This window comes from Polyodon spathula, chromosome 40 (genome assembly GCF_017654505.1).
Source record: "Polyodon spathula isolate WHYD16114869_AA chromosome 40, ASM1765450v1, whole genome shotgun sequence".
In the NCBI taxonomy this organism is placed as follows: Eukaryota; Metazoa; Chordata; class Actinopteri; order Acipenseriformes; family Polyodontidae; genus Polyodon; species Polyodon spathula.
Window position 1 is genome coordinate 2128211 of NC_054573.1, and position 24462 is coordinate 2152672.

General features: G+C 39.8%; 1 protein-coding gene and 1 long non-coding RNA gene across 7 annotated transcripts; both read right to left on the reverse strand.

Moving 5' to 3' along the window:
• Nucleotides 1-451: 451 nt before the first annotated feature.
• On the reverse strand, nucleotides 452-10563 carry LOC121305012 (transcription elongation factor SPT5-like). Of its 4 annotated transcripts, none has more exons than XM_041236490.1 (10): nucleotides 10167-10563; nucleotides 9451-9550; nucleotides 8592-8754; nucleotides 8113-8178; nucleotides 5568-5573; nucleotides 2330-2399; nucleotides 2011-2079; nucleotides 1223-1288; nucleotides 790-820; nucleotides 452-592 (listed from the first exon to the last, which is right to left on the reverse strand). In XM_041236490.1, the coding sequence occupies exons 2-10, from the start codon at nucleotides 9529-9531 to the stop codon at nucleotides 467-469; spliced, it is 678 nt and encodes a 225-aa protein (XP_041092424.1). In that variant the 5' UTR covers nucleotides 9532-9550; nucleotides 10167-10563; the 3' UTR covers nucleotides 452-466. The 4 variants fall into 4 exon arrangements, with proteins under 4 accessions (XP_041092424.1, XP_041092422.1, XP_041092423.1 ...); XM_041236488.1 differs by lacking the exon at nucleotides 5568-5573 and adding an exon at nucleotides 4732-4746 and having other exon boundaries at nucleotides 10167-10562; XM_041236489.1 differs by lacking the exon at nucleotides 5568-5573 and adding an exon at nucleotides 4732-4743 and having other exon boundaries at nucleotides 10167-10558.
• Nucleotides 10564-12521: 1958 nt separating this feature from the next.
• Nucleotides 12522-24023, reverse strand: LOC121304807. 3 transcript variants are annotated; one of them, XR_005948000.1, is made up of 8 exons: nucleotides 23734-24023; nucleotides 22737-22878; nucleotides 21118-21561; nucleotides 20441-20491; nucleotides 17448-17570; nucleotides 15933-16118; nucleotides 14322-14403; nucleotides 12523-13143 (listed from the first exon to the last, which is right to left on the reverse strand). It is a non-coding gene; the product is annotated as an uncharacterized LOC121304807 (long non-coding RNA). The 3 variants fall into 3 exon arrangements; XR_005948001.1 differs by lacking the exon at nucleotides 20441-20491 and having other exon boundaries at nucleotides 12522-13143; XR_005948002.1 differs by lacking the exon at nucleotides 22737-22878 and having other exon boundaries at nucleotides 23734-24013.
• Nucleotides 24024-24462: the final 439 nt, after the last annotated feature.

Sequence of the window (24462 nt, forward strand, 5' to 3'; positions counted from 1 at the left end):
GGGAGAGATTACAGTGCAAATCTTCCGCTGGCCGTTGCGCGGATTAAGCTCTGCATACAGGACAGCGCTGGCGCGACAAAGCTAAAGAACTATTACTATTATCATTATTATTATTAATTTAATTTGGCGATGTACAGGTGTTACAGGGCAATAAAGGGTTACAATGCAAACTTAACATTTAAATAAAGTGTTGTTTACAATAAGGGCAATAGTACAACTAAAATACAATATGAACAAGTTAAGATCACGACAAGTTACATCTACAATGACATGGTAGTAGAACCACAGGGAATAAGACTCCTATTCCATAGCTCATTCAGCCAGGTTTACTACAAGCTTGATCAGCCACAGTGTGTATAGGAAACAAGCTCAGGTGCGTCTTATTAAACTCACACTAAAACCAGGAATGGATCAAACTGCTATGCAACGGGAGTCTTATTTCCAGCCCTGCGATATCCACCCCCTCCTAATAGGAGGGTCGAGCAGCTGCCCCAAAATAAGAAATGTTTTCTGTAAAACGTACCGTGTCTGTAAACTGGTAGGCGATAAATTTCCTCATCAGCGCGATCACTGTAGCTCTCTCCTCCCCAATCTGTGAAAAAGACATAAAACAAGCAACTGTACAGATTAAAAACTGTGGGAGCAATGTACTGATCAAATACTGCCCCTTTGCAAACGTTTATTAAAATTATTGTTATCACCCAACTTGAAGAAAGGCCGCTTCATTTATATTATGAACCACTTCTCCCACCCAGACATTTTAACAAAACAGATTTAAAATCAACATACCCTGCATTTCACTGTCCACAAATTAGGATCCCTTAAAAAAAAAAAAAAGGTAACATCTTAAAATTAAGGGTTGGATTTTCAAAGGAGCTTCCTTCTTTCACTGTCAATCAGTCCCCTCCCCCCGACACATCATCCCTGTGTTATAAACTACTGGATCAGAGAGCGACATGTTTTTCATGCATTAAAAAGAAAATAAATGTATTTAATAAGGACTACAATAAATGGCAGTAAACGAAACCTTTTAAAAAACGAAGGCATTTACGAACGTGGCAAAATTAATTAGTCAGGAATTGTGAGATTAACATTATTGGTGCTACATGTTACAGGATAAAAGAAGAGAGAAGGACTAAGTTTGTGACACGTTCCACTTTAGACACATACACCAGATTAATACTGGCTTCGCACATTAAGACCATCGCATCGCATCGCTTACTTGACACCTGGTAGCAACTGCTGTTGAGTGATGTCATCAGAAAGCTCCTCCAAGCCCCCATCGAAACTAGAAGAGAAAAACAAAAAACGATCGCTCGATAGATAGATAAAACACTCGAGCACTATTAAAACAGCCTTAGCTATTCCATTTCTTTCTGTTTCTGGCAATTTTATTCTAACTTCAACCCAATCAAGTTCCTTACTGTAATGAAAAATATAAAAAGTGACCGAGTGTTGCAGACCTTGCTTACCAAGTGCATTTAACTGGGGACATGGACTAGGTGCGTAAAGCAAATACAAAGAGTCTGTGAGCAAGATAATGTCATTGACTCTGCACTTTTGCATATTTGTAATAAGCACCTTTCTATACAGTAAATCTAAACATTATCTAAGCATGTGGGACCATCTGCAAAATTAACTTGCCAGAGAGAACTTCCTATTTTACACAATCTAAGGTCAAACAACTAAATCTCTGTATACAACACACACAATGTTTCTATTGATTACTTTTACTCATTAGTCATTTAGCAGAGGCTTTTATTCAAAGCGACTTCCGGAGACCAGGGGCTGAACTCTGCTTCATCAACAACTGCTGCTGCTGCTGTAGAGACACTTGCAACAGGACCTCATTTGTTTTATGTCTCATCCAAAGATAGGTTAAGGGTCACACAAGGTGAGTCAGAGCAGGGATTCGGACCAGGGACTTCCTCCTATCAAGCCCTTTTCTTTAACCACTAGAGAACACATTTAAACTTGTCCCGTTTTCTTTGTTAAATCTTTTTGACTTACTGCTCGCCTCCTGAGGATTTGGCATATTTTTTCATATAATATTCTCCCAGCTCTTCTTCCCTCTGATCTCTGCGTAAAACAAGAAATGAAGAATTAAGACTTTCAGCTGTTTTTTTTATTTTTTTTTATATTGTATTTAGACTTGTGTTTCTAGGTGTTGGGTGGCTACCTCTAATCGAGTTGAGATTTTATATTCTCCTGCACTCTTTGGATGACAGACCCCGACACAGCACAGAGTGCACAAGAATGAAAGAACTGGATTAAAAGGCAGCCACCGAACACTTAGAAACATACGTGACATAAAAAGAACCGAACCAACCTCCAGAGATTCTGCAGCCTGCGAGCGCCAGAGTGATCATCATCAAGCACGACATGATCGATATTGGAAACTAAAGACAAGAGTGCAAGTCAGGGAACCAGCGATGCGCTCGGAGAGGAACAGAGTCACAAAGCTGTGGCCAAAAGTTTTGCATCACCTAGAATTTTAGCATTAAGACAATTATTTTATATATCTCTCTCACTATATGTGTCTCTCTCTCTCTCTATCTATCTATCTATGATATTTTTCTTAGATATTTTATATATTATATCATATAATCAAAGAAACTACAAAATTATATTGCACAAAGTCTACCAGAAGCCAGTATTTCATCTTAGACTTAGAGTTTTTTGGTAAGTCTATGGGAAAACTCCAAAGCGGTGTGCAATTCAATATGTTAACATAACATCATTCAGCAGGTTTCACTCGACATCATTAAGCAAAATTAGTTCATTCTACAGGGGGATGCAAAACCTTTGGCCAGAGCTGTACACTAGCAGGGCAACACAAGGGAATCAGTTTTCAATAGCTCCCGTTCCCTTCTATTAGAAGGGAAAAACTAAAATCCTCATCAAAATCTGTTTCTGCACTAAAATGTGTCTAATACAATTTATAAATGTATATTACACACACACACACACAGAGTTACACACGCTGCGATAATATACCTAGCATCAAAAGAAACTTCTCACTATTACAACACATTTATTTTTGAAAAAAAGGTATATAAAATGATGGACAGTGACTAAATGTTTTTGGTTTCTTTATAATCACTCGATCGTTCATCCTTGCCCACGACACGCTGGAGTGACTGTGACTGAAGCCTATGCACTTAATCACCTAGTTAGTGAGGCAGTTGATTGGACGCTGGATACGGAGGGATTTCAGCTGTTGAACTGCAAGCTTGAAGAAAAGCAATAAAGAAAACCACAGGGAAAAAAAACAATATGCCACGTCTGTTAAGAGAGCAGCGGCTTCGTGCGATCGGCATGCTGGAGGCTGGACTCGGGCAGCGGGCTGTGGATCGCCGTCTTGGGGGCTCACAGCCAGCGATTTCAAACGGTATAACCAGACACACACTGTCAACGGCAGGCCACCAACTGGGAGAGCGAGTCACAACACCTGCCCGAGATCGACAGATTATTCTGCAGCATCTCCGTGATGTCAATTGTTAAATCAGCACAATAAAAAGTCACTGGCACCTGTGTCATTTTTCGATCACATCTAGTGAACTTTATCCAAATACAAGTGTTAAGTTTCTTTTGATGCTCAAATATAAAAGAGGTAAGTTTCTTTTGATGCTCAAATATCAAAAGTTTCTTTTGATGCTCAGTATATAAGTAAACTGCTATGAGCTTAGCCTATAAAACAGTGAGCTGCAAACATGTGCGGTTTATTTCCATGGTTTCTGCTCTTTCCTTACTGTGCTTGTTACACTGGTTCTAAACTTGCTGTTTGCTGTATTTACTGTGTGGCCATCCTACTTGTGATTTAAGCCAACTAAAAACCCTACTTGCGTTCCGACTGAAAACGACAGGCTTCCTGCCAAGAACAGGGATGGAAACAAGACTCCTATTGCACCTCAGTTTCACCCAAGCCAGGTCGTCTGTGTCGATCGGGCTGATTTACCATTCCATGTGCAACAAGCGAAGCATCAGCTGTTTGTGTGGAAAAGCGGGGATCCACACAAACCCGAGCAGCTGTTTCTTCACTCTGAATGGTGAATCAGCCCGATCGACACCAACGGCCCTGTAGCAGAACAAAAGCCCTAACATGTAGTGAGTGGGAGAGTGTAAGGTTGGCAGGGATGGGGTTAAATGGGGAGCGCAAGTGTTTGTACCAGTTTGAAACTTCATAGTGAAGGCGAATGCCCAGCCTGTGTTTTGTTTTGTTTAAATCTTTGTTTTGGAACCCAGAGAAGGACTGCAACTGTATAAAACTCACGGTACAAACACTCGCCCCAAAACTCCTCCAAAAAAACAACTGGCTCTCTATGCAGGTGATCACGCCCCAATTAGCTCTCACTTACCTAACTAGGGAACGGCCACACCACTGCCTACTGGCAGGGACAGAATTAACCCCATCCCTGCCAACCTTACACTCCCCCACCACACACACTATTTACGTTAGGGTTTTCAACCCTGCCAGACCCTCACCTGACTATCAGCACCTGTGCAGAGAGCTCGATCTGTATAATCATTTCGCTCAGCTCTTTAACAGAAGAATATTTTCTACCTGTGCATGTCTACCACAGCATAACTGCTACAGGATAGTGCAGAACACTGTACATGTAACACCGCATCTGCACACACATTAACTTCTCTCTGAGCAGGAGTCACAGAGAGAGACACAAGGGGTCCCGTTGTCGTGCTGGGAAAGGGATAAGAGAGAGAGGCACTCACCTTCTGCTTGTTCTGCTGAGTGGAGTGGAGTGGAGTGCAGTGGAGTGGAGTGGAGGGGTGGACATGTGCAGAAGCACATTGTGAGCCAAACAATATCACCACAATCAAACAACATGGGGAGCGGAGACAGGGGGGGGGGGGGGAGTGGACAACACATCATTATAAAAATGCAGCAAGGCAAGGAATGGTACATAAGAAAGCATGAATGAAAATACATACAAATAAATAATATATACAGACACACACACACACACTTTACATACATATGCAGACGTAAACTGTACATGCATACTCTGTCTGTGTGTGTGTGTGTATATATAAAATCAAAATAAAATGAAGAAATATGAAGTTCACATTTATAAAAAGGGAGCATGTTTCAGGCAAATTTTAAATTCAGGTTTATTTATTTATTTGTTTGTATTAAATTAATATTGTTAAAAATGGGAGAAATTTCAACAGTAAGACATAGCTAAAAATGTGACCTGCTCTATCTACACTGGAACTCTCAGTGTAGCCACAGCACAGGCAGAGAATCACCTCTGGAACAGGGCTTCCCAATCCTGGTCCTGTGTCTGCTGGTTTTCATTCCAACCAAGCTCTCAGCTATTTAACTAGACCCTTCATTGAACAATAATTTGCTTAATTAGTCATTTTTACTTGTTTTCAGCTCTTAAACAGTTGCAGATTTCGAGTTAGTTGTAACATTTTACAAGTAATTTGAACTGCAACTGCTGACTGTGCCCCCTCCAATACAAACATGGTACACACACACAAAATACTCATACGTACAGAACAAACAAAAAAACAGAGGGAAGAAGATTTGGAAATTGATTTACCGTTAACTGAAGGAGGCATGCATTCAAAAATAAATAATTGAGAGTTATGAGCGCAGCAAAGGAAACAGTTAAAAATGACAGTGCAGGTCTGCTGAGAAATGCAGCCCAACTACAGCAGCAGCTTTACGCCTACTCTAAATAAGACAGAGACAGGGTCTGCTTCAATTCAGCTGGACGAGTTACAACAGGGTCCCACCTGTGCAGTAACCCAACGTCTTTAAAAGAGTAAAGTAGCGGGTTTCCAGAAAACGTTGCGTTCCACGTCCCCAGCTGTCGTGACATTTAAACAATGTGCCTGTCATTTTTTTCATTGTTAACATCCTGACAAGTTTATACACTTCTAAAACTTGAAAAGTCTCTTTGAAAGGATTTTTTCTCTTTGACTACTTTCCGCTGTGTTCTTGAAACCCCACCTATTTCAAACTTTTATTTGTAAATTCCTATTTCTATATCTTAGCATTTTCCTTTATTTGGTATACACTGTATAAATGTGTTTGCATTTTCACGGCCTGTAATTTATTTTTTATATTTTGTTGTTTTGGAAAAAAGGCGTCTGCTAAATTATCAAATCATGATAAAGTATTTTCTAAATGTCCGCTCTAGTGCACTGGGGTTTGAGATCTGTGCTCTAAATCACTGCAGGAAGAGTGTTTAAAAAGAGAAAAAACTCGGGTTGCGGGTTTTCTGTTCCACATCACGGATCGATATCGCTGCGTTGCCTGTTTGACAGCATGGGCGATAATCCTGACAATATCAGTGCACTAGAGCGGACATTTTTTAAACAGACTTTTAAGCTTTGATACAGACTTTTAAAAAGTTGTCAGGCTGTTAACAATGAAAAGAAATGACATCTAGGTTATTTTTAAACAGCTGTAACAACACCTGGGGGCGTGTAATAAAACTGCCTGCAAGGACCGGCATATTAATGATTCAAAACAGCACTTAGGATCGGCTCCCATTTAAATCAACTGAATACAAAGCATTACGAGCAGAGGTGTTAGAAGAAGTGTAAAGCCTCAGAACTTTTTCAGACAGATTGTTTCATTGTCATGCAACAATTACATTTAACACCCACGTTCTACAAATTCAAGCAGCCATCAACACCCTTATTTTCTGATTATTAACTATATTAACAACAGTAATAAATAATATTAATAGCTGACCAAGAACACATTTTAATCAATGCTGGAAAACCACAGATTTTTTTGACAAGTTCTTGAAATGAAAACACACTTTAGTTGGTTTCTACCTCGCTGGTACACGTCCTTCACTCCCTAACCCTTGCGTTCTGATCCCTTTAATTTTACTGACAGGTACACTCCCTGCTTTGCACCACAATTCACACTGCTGCATGCAAAGTGTCACTGTCTAATCACTAGCATCCTATACTGGGTCAAAACTTGAATAAAAACACTCAGCTTTACTTCCCAGATCATGCAATACACGTGCTGCAGCCTAAAATCGCTTCCATTATACAGACAGTCAAACGCATGGGCTGCATAACAGACGGTCTTACAGTACGACACCAGACTATTTCAGAGAAGAGTTGAAATTATCAATCTCTTGGAAAGCCAGTTACATTGCTTTTAATGCAGTATTATCAGCGTCGCTGCGGGGAAGGAAATACAACTCCTGTTGCATAGCAGTTTGATCCATTCCTGGTTTTACTTTGAGTAAGACACACCTTGTTACACACTTACTGGTACTGTCCTACTGGTTCTTCCTCGTCACTGCTTTCTATACTGGTTTGTGCTTACTGTTTCACTTTCTGGCATATATACCTTACTGGTACTTAATTGCCTGCATACTGGTTTTGATACTGGCGACTACAGAGATCTTATATTGCTATGCTTTTGTGCCTTGCCCTTAAACTGTTCTTCAGCATTCTGTACTAGAGTTGTACCTGCTTTCTGGAGGGGTCCGATAGTTTATAAAAACACTGATCTCTCGCAGCTTTGTTCCAGAACAGCAATTAAAAAATGCACATACAGCTCTGGCCAAGTTCTGCATCCCCCTCTACTTAGAACGAACTAATTCTGCTTCATAAAGTCGAACGAAACCCGCTGAACAATGTTACCTTGTTAACATATCGAACTGCACACCGCTTCGTAGTTTTCCACGTATTTAACGAAAAAAACAATACATTGAAAAATATGGCTAAAATCAAAACACGAAATGCTCCTGTGCTTCTATTATGGTCTCCGGTAAACTTTTGCAACATCGTTTTGCAATTTCTTCCATTACATCAAAATTACGTTCATAGCTTTTTTTTTTTTTTTTTTTTTTTTTTTTTTTTATATTAAAAGTCTCAACCCAAAATCTAGAGTTCAATTTTGCCTAAAATTCTAGGTGATGCAAAACTTTTGGCCCCAGCTGTAAATGCATGCAGGTCCTTGTGTGTACAGCTCTAGAGTTTCAAGAGTTAGACAGAATGGATTGGCGTGGTTCTGAAGACCCATTCACTCTGTAACACGGATCAGTACCCAGATTCTTTTAATGCTTCAATAAATCAATGAGACTCAAAACACTGACGGAATCCGCTAACCTTTTTCCAAGATGTCTTCTGCTCCATCCTCCCACTGATCCTCATCTTCATAATCATCATCGACATCTGAGAACAAAACAGAGTACAGAACGCACCTTAATACCAGATCATCATTCTAGTAGATCAACAGTCTTAAACTGCATGCAGACGGTGCTGCCACTTCGTGATGAAATTGACTCATTTAAACTTGTGTTTAAACTGTGTTGAATGGGCCAGGTCTCTCTGTAGAAATGATTTCCCCACCCCTCCAGCTCAGAATGTATTCACCTTTTATAAGGGTTAGTTTACCATTGTTTGTTTTTTTTCACAATGCTGTACAATATCTCTCTGTGCTTTGCAATGCTTGCCTATGCTTTATCATACTTCTCAGTGCTTTACAATGCTTGTCTATGCTTTACCATGCCTTCGCTGTGCTGTATTACACTTTGCTATGCTGTTACTGTGGGACAATTCTACAGAGGATGGCGCTCGTCTCTTACCGGCCTCGTCCAAGATGAAGCCCCCATGTTTGGGCTTCTTCCTCGGCCGGTCATCATCATCCTCCTCCTCCTCCTCCTCTTCGTCGTATTCTTCCTCATCTTCCTCCTCTACCTCCTCATCCCCTTTGTCACTGCCGGCCACGCTGCCTCTGCCCCCCTCCTCCTGCAACACACACACACACACACACAACAGCAGGGATATTACTAAGACTCCTATTGCACAGCAGTTTCACTCATTCCAGGTTTCACTATGAGCTTGATCAGCCACACTGCATAGCTAACAAGCTCAGGCACGTCTTATTAAACTCATAGTAAAACCAGTAACAAATCAAACTACTATGCAATTGGGAGTCTTGCTTCCTTCTCTGGGCAGACAGGACTGCTTGCTTTGGGTTTAGTGAAAATTCATGTGTAATGAAAAATTAACAACTGCAGAATTTAAATTGAAAACAAGCAACACATTGTCGTTGGGTTTCACAGTCTTTTGTAATACAACCAAATCTGAACTATAGTGTGCCTGCCATTCTTTCCTGGGGCTGAATTCATTCTGAACAGTGCAGAACAGCGGGGCTGTTTATTCTGCCCTGTGGATTACACCAACTTCCTCTGCTGGGCATGCTTGGGAAAAACAAACTAATTTCACTTGTGTCTTGAGCAGCAGGGATTGAAATGCAGAAATCTAGTCCTAGTCTGCTGCATGCATATTATTAATCAGTTTCAGATGCTTTTATCCAAAGCGACTTACAGAGACCAGGGGTGAACTATGCATCACAACTGCAACTGCTGCTGCTGCGGAGTCACTTATAACAGGACCTGGGTTTTATGTCTCATCCAGAGAAAGCGATACTTTGCGCCTCACCTCATTGTCCTCGACTTCTTCGGCTTCACTGCTGCGTTCGCTCTGATTGTCAGAGAAATCGCTGTCCTCGCTGTCGGACATCTCTTACAACTCCTTCGTCCTGAACCGGGAGGCAAAAAAAACACAACAAGTGTTAGTGTGTGTGTGTGTATCCAGCAATCCGTCACGTATCCATCTGTCACATATCCGCCAAGATCAATCTCTTCAATACTGAGGATGCATTTGCATTAATAAGCCCTCTCAATAAATAAGACTCCCTTTTGCACAGCAATTTTCTCCATTGCTGGTTTTACTGCGAGTTAGTTACACACGGGGGCGAATCAAAAACCTGGAATGGGAGTAACTGCTGTGCAACAGGAGTCTTACTGCCATCAAGGCTTAGTGTTTTAAAGGTTAGTCCGCGTTATATTATAAATTCCTGCTGAAGGTCTGCTTTTTGAAATCCTGCGGTCGTGTCTGACAGAGATTATGAATGAAAACAAATTATATATTATCTCTAGTAGTACGGTTGTTTTTTGTTTTTTTTTTAATTCAATCCAAACACCATTATCTCTATTTATTTGGTGGTTTTAAAGTTAAAAAGCACAATCACACAAGGCAGTACAGAATAATAATGACTAGGCCTCCATAGATATATCATTATTGCCCCCTTTCCCAAAACCAAAGCTAAATTAATACAGAAAACCTCATAGCAAATGAACAGAACGGCGGCTTACCTGGAAATGGACGTTTTTCAACTTAAAAACCTTTCTTTAAAAATAAAAATAAATAAGTGTTGTATATATTTTAACTCTCGAACGCGATTTCGGTATCCCCACAGCAACAGGGAACCCCCTGAACTATCGCGAGAGCACAGCTCCCACCCTAACGCGGGGTTACCGTGACGCCATACTGGTAAGGGCACCCTACACCTTACAGGCGCCATGTTGGTAGTGTCGGAGAACGCTGTATGCCTGGTTGTTACGTCATAGCTGCCTAAATTCAGGAATTCCCGCAGATACTCTGGGTTTTCTATGCAGTCTCAGGGTCTCCCGGTAACTGATTATCGCTCACTATACATAATTCAGTAAACCTTCACTTTTCACTAAAGACCGGAGTGTTCCAATTTAACTACAAAGTCCCTATCTGCCTTTCAGCTGGTTTGTCTTTTGATGGGCACTTGAAGCAAGCAATGCTAGCAGGGATCTATATTAAGTCGTCCATTCAGAGAGAGGGTCTGGTTTGTCTGTGAATGTCTTGGTACCTGAGTGCAGGTACATTGCAGTGTCTGACTGCGCCGCCCACTTAGGTAACGGGTGTCATTTCGCTTTCCATCCACCAGATGGGGCTAATGGCTATAAAAAAGCGCGTTAAAAATAAAGGCAACTTTGAATTTAAGGCGGTTTAAGGACGTTAGGCTTTTAAGTATTTCTCATTTTTTAACTTGACTTTTTCCAAAAAGTAAAATAAACGACAGAGCGTTACATTTACGATGCTAAAATATAGTCTCTCTCTCTCTCTCTCTCTCTCTCTCTCTCTCTCTCTCTCTCTCTCTCTCTCTCTCTCTCTCTCTCTCTCATAGTTTACTCTTTGCTATGTTTTCATTGTGCTTTATTACACTTTGCTAGGTTTTTGCATTGGGGAAACCTTTATAATGGAACGCCCTGAAGTGAATTGGTTATTTTAAACATTGTCAACTCGATCAAGCCGTTATACACAACCAAATAACAACACATGTAAAAATGTTCTTAATAATAATAATAATAATAATAATAATGACTTTTTGTAAACTGAACTCATTAATATGTCTATATATGGGCATATCAGGATATATCAGTTTGTGCATTAAACCACTCAAGTTAATTTTACTGTGGTGTTATTATTTATTTGTCAGACTTCCTTTATCCAAGGCGAATCACACAGGTTTTACTGGGCAGTACAGGGTTACAATGCAAGCTTCGGATTTAAATACAATACAGTTTACAGTCAGTATAAATAATACTACTACTAGAATACAATATGAACTAGGATGTAGCGAGTTATATCTACAACGACATATTAGCAGTGCAATAGTGCAAGGACGGTGCATCCGCTGAGGATCCAGTGAGGTGTTGCTGAGGTCGGGCGAGTTCAGTGCAGAGCAGGATGGGCGGAGCAGGAGACAGACCCTATACGATATTCTATAATGTAAATTAATCCCTAGGAGGAGGACAATGCATACATCGCACAGTATATAAACATGGATTTTCAAATACACAGGATTGTGTGTTTACAGCAATACAATTAGAAGGGCATAGGTTTAAAAAATGTTGTGTTTTTTTTTTATTATTCAACAAAAACAACGGTAATGTAAATAAAAACACACATTAATATAATGCATTACCATAAGGCGGTGTGCTCTCCAGTTCAGCACATTACCCGCAGAACTGTGACGACTACATTTTATTATCCGCAATATATATTAATTATATATATATATATATATATATATATATATATAATATATATATATATATATATATATATATATATATATATATATATATATATAAATACAAATTTATATAATTAAATAAGGAACATTTTTTATTTAGTCAAACAAATGTTACTTTTTTCCACTCCAGTACCACAACTACCACGTTCTGACGTTAATTTTCAACCTCCACTGTGTTTTGTGTTAAAGACACTTTCTTTCACCAAAAAAACTGTCAAATATTACAAACACCAGGCATATCACAGTAGTGTCCCGTACAATTTGCGCACGGTGTGATTTTAAATAAGACAGTTCACCTGACTGTAGTCAATTTACATCCCCAATGTACAAATCATTATTCATGCAAACATAAATAATACACAACACGTATCATTAGAGTTCACCAAGTGATTTTTGAATCAGTAGGTGAAAAAAAAACAGTTTGATCTTGTTATGCAACGCGTAATAGGGCAGTTCTTCAGCTCATTGTCGCTAAAAAAACTTCCATAAGAACATAAGAACATAAGAAAGTTTACAAAACCTAGTTTATTGATTAAATCTCATCAAGTCAAAGGATCCTCATTTTTCATTGTTACAATGAACTTTGAAAACGCCACTACCACGTTCTGACGTTAATTTTCAACCTCCACTGTGTTTTGTGTTAAAGACACTTTCTTTCACCAAAAAACTGTCAAATATTACAAACACCAGGCGTATCACAGTAGTGTCCCGTACAAACTGCGCACGGTGTGATTTTAAATAAGACAGTTCACCTGACTGCCCACCAGATGTCACTGTTTCTCCCCATGTACAAATCATTATTCATGCAAACATAAATAATACACAACACGTATCATTAGAGTTCACCAAGTGATTTTTGAATCAGTAGGTGAAAAAAAAACAGTTTGATCTTGTTATGCAACGCGTAAGTGTAAATGATCAGGGCAGTCACGTGTCCGGCGATACGCATTGTATCGCGAACTTAGTGTAGCACTATACCGCTTCTACTTAGTTCATTTAAGCGGTTCAAAACTCTGCCGTTTTAACTAGTAATGCAAAAGCGTTGTCTTTGAAACGTCCCGATTACAAAACACAAGCAGAATAATCAACATATCTTCTTCAACAGAAGAAGAAAGAGGAGGTAACGAGACGGATTGCAAACACTTGATTAGCAGTCTTAAATGTCTGTCTGTCTGTCTTGTTTTTGGTGTCCTCAGAGAAAGTCCACTGTTAGAGGAAATCTATCAAATAAAAAAAGAAGTCAGAGTTTAAAAAAAATACCCTTACAGTAGTGGTTGTATTTGTAATTAAAACAGTGTTTATATATATATATATATAGTTCTGTTTGGCTGCTGTAGATCTATGTAACCCAAGCTAGAATTGTGCATTTACAGACTTAAGAGTCAGTGCCATCTAGTTGTCTGGTACTTTAAACTATGTCTCCTTCTGTATCGCCTGCAATACACTAGCTGTGCACTAGGTGGTATAAGCTCTTACTATTACTTTGTGATCAAAATTTATTTTTTATTTTTGAAAAAGCAAAAGAAAGTAGATCACAAAACACATGCAGAGAAACAAAAACAAAACAGAAACCATATAATAATAATAATATATATATAATAATAATAATAATAATAATAATTGTGCATTTACAGACTTAAGAGTCAGTGCCATCTAGTTGTCTGGTACTTTAAACTATGTCTCCTTCTGTATCGCCTGCAATACACTAGCTATATAGGTGGTATAATATATATATATTTATATTTTTAGTAGATATATATACCTATATAATAATAATAATATCTTATAATCATAATATAATAAGAGTATAAATAGGTTACCGCCTTTATCCAAATACATATAATATATATATATATATATTATGTAAACATATATTTTGTATATACATATTCTTAAGAAGACCTATTGTCGATCTGTTCTCGCTTCTTCTGGACGTTTATGTGTCCAATGTCTGGAATACAAAGAGAAATAGCAAAAGCTGTGTTTTTGATGTAATATATTCTCGTTTGGAAGCGCCTCACAACTTCAAAAACAGCAGTCACTAAAAAAATAAAAAATAATATTTAATTTATATAGAACTTTTATGACAAGTAATCTAAAAGCAAAATCAACAGTGAAACTACCTGTATGTTTTCACTGTTGTAACATTGCGTTGTATAACATTGAAACCTTACCAAGTCCTTTCAGAAAGCTATGTAAATGATAAAACCATATTGCAGACGGCATCTTAAAAAGGGTACAGAATCCATAGCTCTGGGTGAATGTGGTAAAACTCAGCCACCCTCCCCCAGCACACTATTTTTGTGGATCCTGACACCCTCTTCAAAACCACAATTAAAAGAAATGACCAGGGCTTGTCAGTGTAAGGTGATGAATGCTTTACGAAGCCCGCTCTTACCTTGCCCTCTGGCGCTGCCGAGACTCACTGGTCCCGCTCCAAGCGCCCCACAATCTCGTCTGGAACCAGTGGCGGGGCTGACCTGAGGAAGGAAACAGAGTCCCACACCCACCTTCAATGACAAAATATACTAAGGGCAGCCGACCCTTCAAAATCAATGCCAAGGAGCCTTATCATAATACAAGTTTAACACTGGATCTTTGCAGTTGTTCATCCCATAGTTATACTCTGCATTTACTAGAGTTTACCCTGGTTTGCCATGTTTATTATTATACTTTACCAGACCTCTCTGTGCTTTACAATGCTTCCCTATGCTTTACCAGACCTCTCTGTGCTTTACAATGCTTCCCTATGCTTTACCAGACCTCTCTGTGCTTTACAATGCTTCCCTATGCTTTACCAGACCTCTCTGTCCTTTACAATGCTTCCCTATGCTTTACCAGACCTCTCTGTCCTTTACAATGCTTCCCTATGCTTTACCAGACCTCTCTGTGCTTTACAATGCTTCCCTGTGCTTTACCAGACCTCTCTGTGCTTTACAATGCTTCCCTATGCTTTACCAGACCTCTCTGTGCTTTACAATGCTTCCCTATGCTTTACCAGACCTCTCTGTGCTTTACAATGCTTCCCTATGCTTTACCAGACCTCTCTGTGCTTTACAATGCTTCCCTATGCTTTACCAGACCTCTCTGTGCTTTACAATGCTTCCCTATGCTTTACCATATCTCTGTGCTTTATAATATTTAACTTAGTTGTTTGGTTCTAGTTCTGTAAAATTAATTAGGTGTTTTGCCACCCTTAAATTAGGAATGTGCCAGGGTGAAAACCCTGCTTGTGTAAAGTGTGTGTGTGTGTGTGTGGGAGTGTGTCTGGAATGCAACAAGCATTTGGTTAGGGCCTGGCAATCTCGCCAAGAATACAGACGCGTTGAAACAAACACTCCACAGCCGACTTGATGCAACTATGCAAATTAGCCCGCCCTTCCTTTCAAAAAAAGGAATCATAAATTCCTCTGCTTCAGAGCACAAAACGTTTCCTGGTGCTTGCAGATTATTTCATATCTGATACATCTGGTGCCAATTTGTTATCAATCACAGATCAAAGCACTGCACTGTCCACACAGCTCAGACTAATAGATGGGCTTCAGTGAGTTACAGGAAAATAATTCCATCTAGGGCTTCTATAAACTCAGAGAGCGGAGTCTCTAAACTGTCACAGAATCGTGAGATGGAATTGTTTTCCTGTAACTCACTGAAGAGCCCCGTCTGTTATTTTTTATAATCCACGGACAACCTTGTGATGCTGATATTAAAGAAAGCGAGGTTCAGCGGTACAGTTGGGTGTTTTTTTAAACATCCTGTTTCAGGGCTGTACAGATGTTCTGTCTCGTTATCCGTTAGCTCTTCAGCTTTATTTGGATGATTGCCTGTACCTTGTTTTAATTTCCTGTTCCTCTCTAGTCTTACGTTGAGACGGTTTCGCTCTGCGGACCTGTGCGCATGCAGCCAGGGAACTCCAGAGTTCAACGCAGCAAAATGTTCAACAGTAGCCTGATGTGGGTAACTCTTATTCAGAGGCGTGTTAATTCAGATTTGAGAGCCTTTGACTCACCATTGAGAAGCAGCTTTGTGACCCCTGATCCCTGCGTGCGCGATGTTTGGAGCTCAGGGTCCAGCGCTACCTGCCACACGGTTCAGAAAGCATCATCAGTTCCAGGAACGTTTGGAGATTCTTCAAGAAGTCTCCCACTGGCCTCTCCTGGTAGCTCTCACACTGCACACAGGCACCAGTGTCCACCTGTCAGGAGAACAGCTATGGTCAACCCCGATGGATAATTAAAGAAAAAAAAATAATCTAGACACCCTGATAAGCCACAGCTAGATACTATACAGCATTTTACAGCACTTGGGATCCTTATATATAAAAGTTATTTGCAGTACAAGCAAGGGAGTGTGATAATGCAGAGAGGTCTGGTAAAGCATAGGGAAGCATTGTAAAGCACAGAGAGGTCTGGTAAAGCATAGGGAAGCATTGTAAAGCACAGAGAGGTCTGGTAAAGCATAGGGAAGCATTGTAAAGCACAGAGAGGTCTGGTAAAGCACAGGGAAGCATTGTAAAGCACACAGAGGTGTGGTAAAGCATAGGGAAGCATTGTAAAGCACAGAGAGGTCTGGTAAAGCATAGGGAAGCATTGTAAAGCACAGAGAGGTCTGGTAAAGCATAGGGAAGCATTGTAAAGCACAGAGAGGTCTGGTAAAGCATAGGGAAGCATTGTAAAGCACAGAGAGGTCTGGTAAAGCATAGGGAAGCATTGTAAAGCACAGAGAGGTCTGGTAAAGCATAGGGAAGCATTGTAAAGCACAGAGAGGTCTGGTAAAGCATAGGGAAGCATTGTAAAGCACAGAGAGGTCTGGTAAAGCATAGGGAAGCATTGTAAAGCACAGAGAGGTCTGGTAAAGCATAGGGAAGCATTGTAAAGCACAGAGAGGTCTGGTAAAGCATAGGGAAGCATTGTAAAGCACAGAGAGGTCTGGTAAAGCATAGGGAAGCATTGTAAAGCACACAGAGGTGTGGTAAAGCATAGGGAAGCATTGTAAAGCACAGAGAGGTCTGGTAAAGCATAGGGAAGCATTGTAAAGCAATAGAGGTGTGGTAAAGCATAGGGAAGCATTGTAAAAAAATTAATTTAATAGGGGAAAAGCATGGGAGGAAAACAATGCAAAAGGGGTGTCAAACTCAGTTCCAGGAGCTCCTCTGTGTCTTCTGGCTTTCGTTCCGACCCGAACGATCAGTTACTTAATTGGTCTAATTAGCTGATTAATTGCACACAGTTAACATGTCTCTCCAGGTCTCAAAAATGTTGTATAGGTTGTGTAACTTGAATCAAGTGCATTAAAGCCATAAACTTCAGAAGACAGAAAACTGTAGAAAATATGTCCAAGTGAATAAATAAATCAGACCAGACAAGTAAATTGAGAGCTTAAGGTCAAATGAAAACCAGAATACAAGGACTGGAGCCCGACACACTGCTCTATAGTGAAAAAGAAACAGTTTGGGAGGATTGGATGGGAGATGTACCAAACGCCAGGGTTTCATGCAGAAGAAGAATCAGGACTTTTCTCTCACCATACTATTTTCAATTGCTTGCAGAATTCTCTTTAGATTCCACTTTTGTTTAGAGGTGCCAAACTCAAACATCACCACGCTGAGTTCAGCTGAGAAGCAAGCCACTGCTGTCTTCTTGCAGCCCTGCAATCAAACAGACCAGGGGGGCGTTAGCTTCAGTTCAATACCCAAACCCAGGGGCCGGTCTCTCCTGGGCTTTCTTCCAACTGTACCTTAAATTAAATAATTGGACCAATTAAGTACTTATTAGAAGCTTAAATGGTCACTATGGAGTCACTATGGTCTGGCAGAACAACTGATTTTATTAAACTTTTTTTTCTTTTTTTGGGGGGGGGAGTTTGCTCTTCAAATACTCAAGAGCATATCCGCCAGCAAAAGGTTTCAGAATGCCTAATAAAGCCTAGCAACAAAAGCAAAACAAACAACATATCTTAGCTTGTTACTGGTAACTTACTTTTAAAACTTCAACAAGTTTTAACAGAAAAAAAAACACGTTGTACTCTTTGCTTGAATTACTTTGTCAGCATATCTGAAATGCACCTGTGACGGAGCGTGCCGCCCCCCGCCCCTGTGCAAATTATTACTTGTCTTTTCTATTAATTATTATCAAGAAAAACGCTTTGTATGCATACGAAATGGACCAGTTGTCAAAACCAATGTGGTTTAGATTCGTTGGTGTGTTTCAAATCATAAGAAAGTTTACAAACGAGAGGAGGCCATTCTGCCTATCTTGCTCGTTTGGTTGTCAGTAGCTTATTGATCCCAGACTCTCATCAAGCAGCTTCTCGAAGGATCCCAGGGTGTCAGCTTCAACAACATTACTGGGGAGTTGGTTCCAGACCCTCACGATCCTCTGTGTAAAAAAGTGCCTCCTATTTTCTGTTCTGAGTGCCCCTTTATCTAAGCTCCATTTGTGACCCCTGGTCCTTGTTTCTTTTTTTCAGGTCAAAAAGTCCCTTGGGTCGACATTGTCAATACCTTTTAGGATTTTGAATGCTTGAATCAGATTGCCGCATCTTCTTTGCACTCTTTCTAGAGCAGCAATATCCTTTTTGTAGCGAGGTGACCAGAACTGAATACAATATTTTAGATGACGTCTTATTAATGCACTCTTTCCAATGTGAGGTTTCTCTTCTAATCAGTACTTTCTGTTTTCTACATGTTATCCACTCCCTAATCCATGTGCATGCATTTCCTTGAATCCCTACTGCGTTCAGTTTGAGAATGAATCTTTTATGCAGGACTTTGTCAAAAGCTTTCTGAAAATCTAAACCATGTCATATGCTTTGGAATTTTCCATTATCAATGTTGCATCCTCAAAAAAAAATCAAGCAGGTTAGTTAGACACGATCTCCCTTTCCTAAAACCATGCTGACTGTCTCCCAGGATACTGTTACCCTATAGATAATTTTCCATTTTGGAAGATTTTTATAGTTTTCATAAGTTTCCATATAATAGAAGTCAGGCTTACTGGTCTGTAGTTACCTGTTTCGGTTTTGTCTCCCTTTTTGTGGATGGGTATTACGTTTGCAATTCTCCAGTCTGTCGGTGTCACCCCTGTGTCAAGAGTTGCATGATCTTCATTAGCGGTTTATAAATAACTTCTTTCATTTCCTATTGGGAGGATCTCATCCGGCCCAGGGGAATTGTTTATGCTAAAGTTATTTAAAACTGGATAGGAAAAGGTTGACTTGTGGGGCATGTTGTCCATATGCTCCTTTGTAAAAACTTGTGAAAAGTAATCATTTAACATATTTGCTGTTTTTTTTTTTTCTCTTCGTCTATGATTTTGCCATATGTATCTCGGAGACATTTTACCTCCTCTTTGAACGTTCTCTTGCTGTTGCAATATTGGAAAATTTTTTTGGAATGTTCACTTCTATTTCTATCTTGGCATTTCTAACTTCCTTTTTGACTTGCATTTGCAGTTCCAAGCACTCTTTCTCTGTACTTCGTTTTTGCTCCCTTTCAAACGCTCTGTAAATGTGCCTTTTTTCTCTGAATATTTTTTTTTTTTAAATCAATCTATTAAACTATTTTAGTCATTGTGTTAAAGGTTTTGATCTGTCTACATTAAAAAAAAAAAAACAGCCATCCTTTTTCTGTAAATGTTCTCTATTTTACTCCAGTCTACTTCTGTTAGTCGCTGTTTCATTCCTTCATAAAATTGTAAACCTTAGCTTCAGTCGTTTGGGGTTTTAAAAAGCACTTCAAAATGAGGCCATGTTGTGGTCTGAGTTTGCCAGTGGTTCTCTGACCTCTGTTTTAGTTATTCTGTGTTCGTTATTTAAAAAGACTAAATCAAGGCATGTCTCCCCTCTAGACGGTGCCTTGACAAATTGTATTAGGAAGCAGTCATTTGTCATTTCTACCATTTCAATTTTGTCTGTCATGCTCCCCCTCTGGTTTTCCCATTTTATATGGGGGAATTTGAAATTCCCCATTAGTATGGCTTCTCCTTTGCTGCACGCATTTCTAATGTCACTGTATAAGAAATACACCAGTAAGAAAGCCCACATTGAGCAAATGTAGTATTTCTCCCATTCACTAGGGTGTTTCCTGGAGACTCATTAAAAGTTGGAAAAGTTTCCAGGATGCGATGTGGGAGGACTCAAAAGGAGGATAGAATACTTATGATATCATGCAACATGTTCTTAATAAATAGACTACAGTAACAGCAAGTTAGTTTAAAATAAATTAAAAGGCTGCCAGTTTCAACTGAGCCCTAAGAGGAATGTACACGACCACATACAGAAACCAACACTGTTAATGAACCCTTTCATGAGCAAGACGACCTCATAGGGGGCTGGATTTTTTTTTTTTAAAAATTAAAAAATAAAATCTCTCTTTTCATGGGCACTTATGGAAGATACAAATGCAAGATGACCTTGCATGACCTTAATTTCACTTTTAATGAAATATAAAACTACATGAATACGGTTAGATTTCAAGAGTTTATTTTATTTTATTTATTTATTTTTCTGATCACTTACATCAACCACTGGTAAGTCTGGAGTGTACAGTGTGCTGTTTATAACGTTGCCCTGCAAAAAACAAATTAACACAAAAAAATACAAAATTAAAAAATAAAACTGACCTTCTTAAAAATAGGCTAACAAGTACAGCACTGCTAGTAACTTTTAAAAAAAAAAAAGTGATTTTATTTTGTATTGTTCTTAATTTCCTTCCTGTTTTTTTATGACTTTTATCGCGCTCTGAACTTGCCTGGAGAACCCTAAACAGCAGCCTTCCTCAGGCCTGCCCAGAACCTTTCAGTAAAATAAGTCTTTGCTCAGCCCTAACCCCCGGTCCCACCATCCCTAATCCAAATTCCATTTCAAAATTTGCTCTGAGGATCTTCAAGAAGCCAAAAGTGAACTCTGCCAAACACTTCCCAGCACTCCCATCAGTTTTGCCAGCAACACAGATGTCCAAGTTGTAGCACTGTTACCAGAACTGTCCAGTTTTATTTGTATTATTTGCACTTACTTTAAACTACACTGCATTTAAACATGCATCTTGCATTGTAACCCTGTGCTGCCTTGTAACACTTGCATGGTCACTAGGGAAAATTAGCTGCAACTGAGAGAGAGAGAGAGAGAGAGAGAGAGAGAGAGAGAGAGAGAGAGAGAGAGGCAGAGAGAATGAGAGAGGCGAGATTGGTACTCACAGTTTTAGGAAGCTCAGCAATAACTTTGGTCAAACCTTTCAGGGCTTCTTGCCACCTGGGGTTGCACCAAGCTCCTTGTGACGTCTTCGTCGCCATGACGACCAAAAGCAGCAGCACGGGGGCGCGCAGCGTGACAGTGCGGAGGCGCGCATCTGTGAATGGCTGCATGACAGGTCACCGCTGTGGACGGGTCATGACCGTAGCAAAGGCGCCACTATCCTTATTGTGAAAGTAATGAAAATACTACTACAGCGACTACTAATAATATAAATGTTACCAGTCCTACATGTTATTGCGGGGAAGTCCGGGTGTGGGGCAGGATTTCACCGCCAAAAAACAAAAAAGACAACTCGCTCCCATTCTCTGGAGATTTGCAGTGTGGACCGTGAAGCCTTTTTGTAGCGGAATCACAGCTGGACAGCCTCTTCAAATCCAGTTGCTGACCTGCAATGAAAGCACTCATTTCAGAAACACTTATGAGGACAAGAACCGATAACATTTTGCACGGGGAGTGTTAAACTACATGATGACTGAATGAACTTTGCCAAGTCATTCTACTATATATATATATTCTGCGTGCTGTATCCTAGTGGGTGCTCTGTGAATGGTTGGTGTTACTTTCAAATCACAAGGCCAGGAACTGAACCCTCCTGACGAGGCAGAACCCACGCACCCACGCACCCACGCACCTGTCTCTTCACCCCCTTCGCTCGGAGTCCTAAAATCACCCCAAAAACGATGTATCCTTCAAGTAGTTATTTCACAATAAAGGTAATTAACTCACTGACCACGGCGCCTTGGAAGAGCCGAAGCGTCTAAAATATCCTTGAAATAAACTTTATAACAAATTACTTGAAATCCTCACTAATTGCACAACAAGGAGAATGCAGGGAATCCTCCCTCGACCTTTACTTATGTGTGCGCGTATTTACCCAGCGGTCCTGTGAGATGTTTAATATACCTTTATCAAGGGAAAGCAGAGGTGCTTAAAGGCTTTTGATGCCATGGAAACTACGCTCACTTATTTCTGTTTAAATTTAGTATTGAGCCTGTGGTGTCATCTACTGCACTGTTTGCATCTAGGAAATCCTGCAGCTAGGGTGTGTGAGCTAAGCATCCGCTGCACAGTCAATTACAAGCGACTCGCTCAGGGTCACACACAGGGAGTCAGTGGCTGAGCCGGGATTTGAACCTCCTGGTTACAAGCCCGTTTCTTTAAACCACACCGCCTACAATAAAGTAGCAATCTACTACCCCTTTCGATTTAAAACACCCAGGCATCGTGGTATTGAGTCAGTTTATATAATGGTTTTCAAGAAATGCGATTCTGAAAAGCGCGCTTTCTTCCCCCTAAATGAGTCCCTGTCACCTGTTGTAAAAGTTGCTTGTTCTACCTTCGTTCATATTGTATTTTAGTTGCGGTATTATTTGCACTAACTAAACTACACTGTATTTATAGCTTCATATTGCATTGTAACCCTGTACTGCCCTGTAACACATGTAAACCTGTCAAATAATAATAATAATAATAATAATAATAATAATAATAATAATAATAATAATAATAATATGAAAAATGTTGTCAATCCGAATACAACAATAAGACTGCCACCACTTACCACTCAATTAATCAAGATTAACAGGTATTCCCGATCTTTTGCCGCCTATAACACCTGAGGATTTTTGGGCTGTCCCGGATCAGGGATGGATGCCGCTCCTTCCTTCATTTGACACGGCGTAGCGACTTTGGTATTAAAACAGCTTCATAAAAGAACGGGCATAATTTTAAATGTCAAAAGTGGTTGAAACCCTAACAACTCGCTGACCAAAACACGTTCAGTGTGCAAAAAGCCAGGTTAAAACAACTAGGGTAACTATTACCATTAATATACATTTTAAATCAACTCTCAAGACCCACCCGTTCTCTTTAAGCCTGATCTCTGCTATTAGCTGCTGTGTTACTATTGCATGTATTCTGCTCTTTCCACTGTATTTAATGCACTATTTCATGTATTCTGCTCTTCCCACTGTATTTAATGCACTATGCATTGTGTGTTTTTACTGTATATCATGTATTATGAATTTCTCTGTGTTTGTAATATTATGGGTTTTCTTGTATTTACTGAATCTTGTAAAGCGCTTTGAGATGGCGATCCACTAGGAAAGGCGCTATATAAAACAAAGATTGATTGAAACGGCTGTGCTAATCAAGACACAATTGTGACTAATTTAAATAGACTTAACCCTCCAGGGAGTTAAACCGAATATAATTTCTAAACTCAATCTGAATTATTAAACGTATAACGCGTATGTTGTCTGTTTACATTATTTTGAACGGCGCTGACTGCTACAGTTGTGTACCTAAAGAAAGAAAGAAAGAAAGAAAGAAAGAAAGAGAGAGAGAGAGAGAGAGAGATACAATTGCATAACATTATTTGGTAACTACCGTACCCAAAACCATGCACGTCAAATCAGTTCCTCTGTTGAATATCTCGACAAGCAAAATAATAATAATAATAATAATAATAATAATAATAATAATAATAATAATAATAATAATAATAATAACTTCTCGTTTCGTCGAAGTGGATAATAAATGTGCAATATAACCCTTACCTGCGGCTGGTTTCCAGTTGAACCGGTGGCAAAACCAGTTGTTCCTCCTTCGATAAACTCGCTGATGAAAATGACTTGGAAACACTCGAATACAGCTGCGAGCTCACATACAACCTGATAGCTGATTAGCCAACTCACTTTCCCTTCCTCTCGTCATATCAATTCCAGATAGCCCACCCGTTAAAAACGTGGCGGAAGCATGTGAATTCCAGGAGAGGGAGGTGGGGTGGGGGAAGCGAAACTGAAAGTGTCGACTTAAATGAATCGTTACTCGGTTAACCTTTTTAATTTTACCAGACCTCTCTGTGCTTTACAATGCTTCCCTATGCTTTACCAGACCTCTCTGTGCTTTACAATGCTTCCCTATGCTTTACCAGACCTCTCTGTGCTTTACAATGCTTCCCTATGCTTTACCAGACCTCTCTGTGCTTTACAATGCTTCCCTATGCTTTACCAGACCTCTCTGTGCTTTACAATGCTTCCCTATGCTTTACCAGACCTCTCCGTGCTTTACAATGCTTCCCTATGCTTTACCAGACCTCTCTGTGCTTTACAATGCTTCCCTGTGCTTTACCAGACCTCTCTGTGCTTTACAATGCTTCCCTATGCTTTACCAGACCTCTCTGTGCTTTACAATGCTTCCCTATGCTTTACCAGACCTCTCTGTGCTTTACAATGCCTCCCTATGCTTTACCAGACCTCTCTGTGCTTTACAGTGCTTTCCTATGC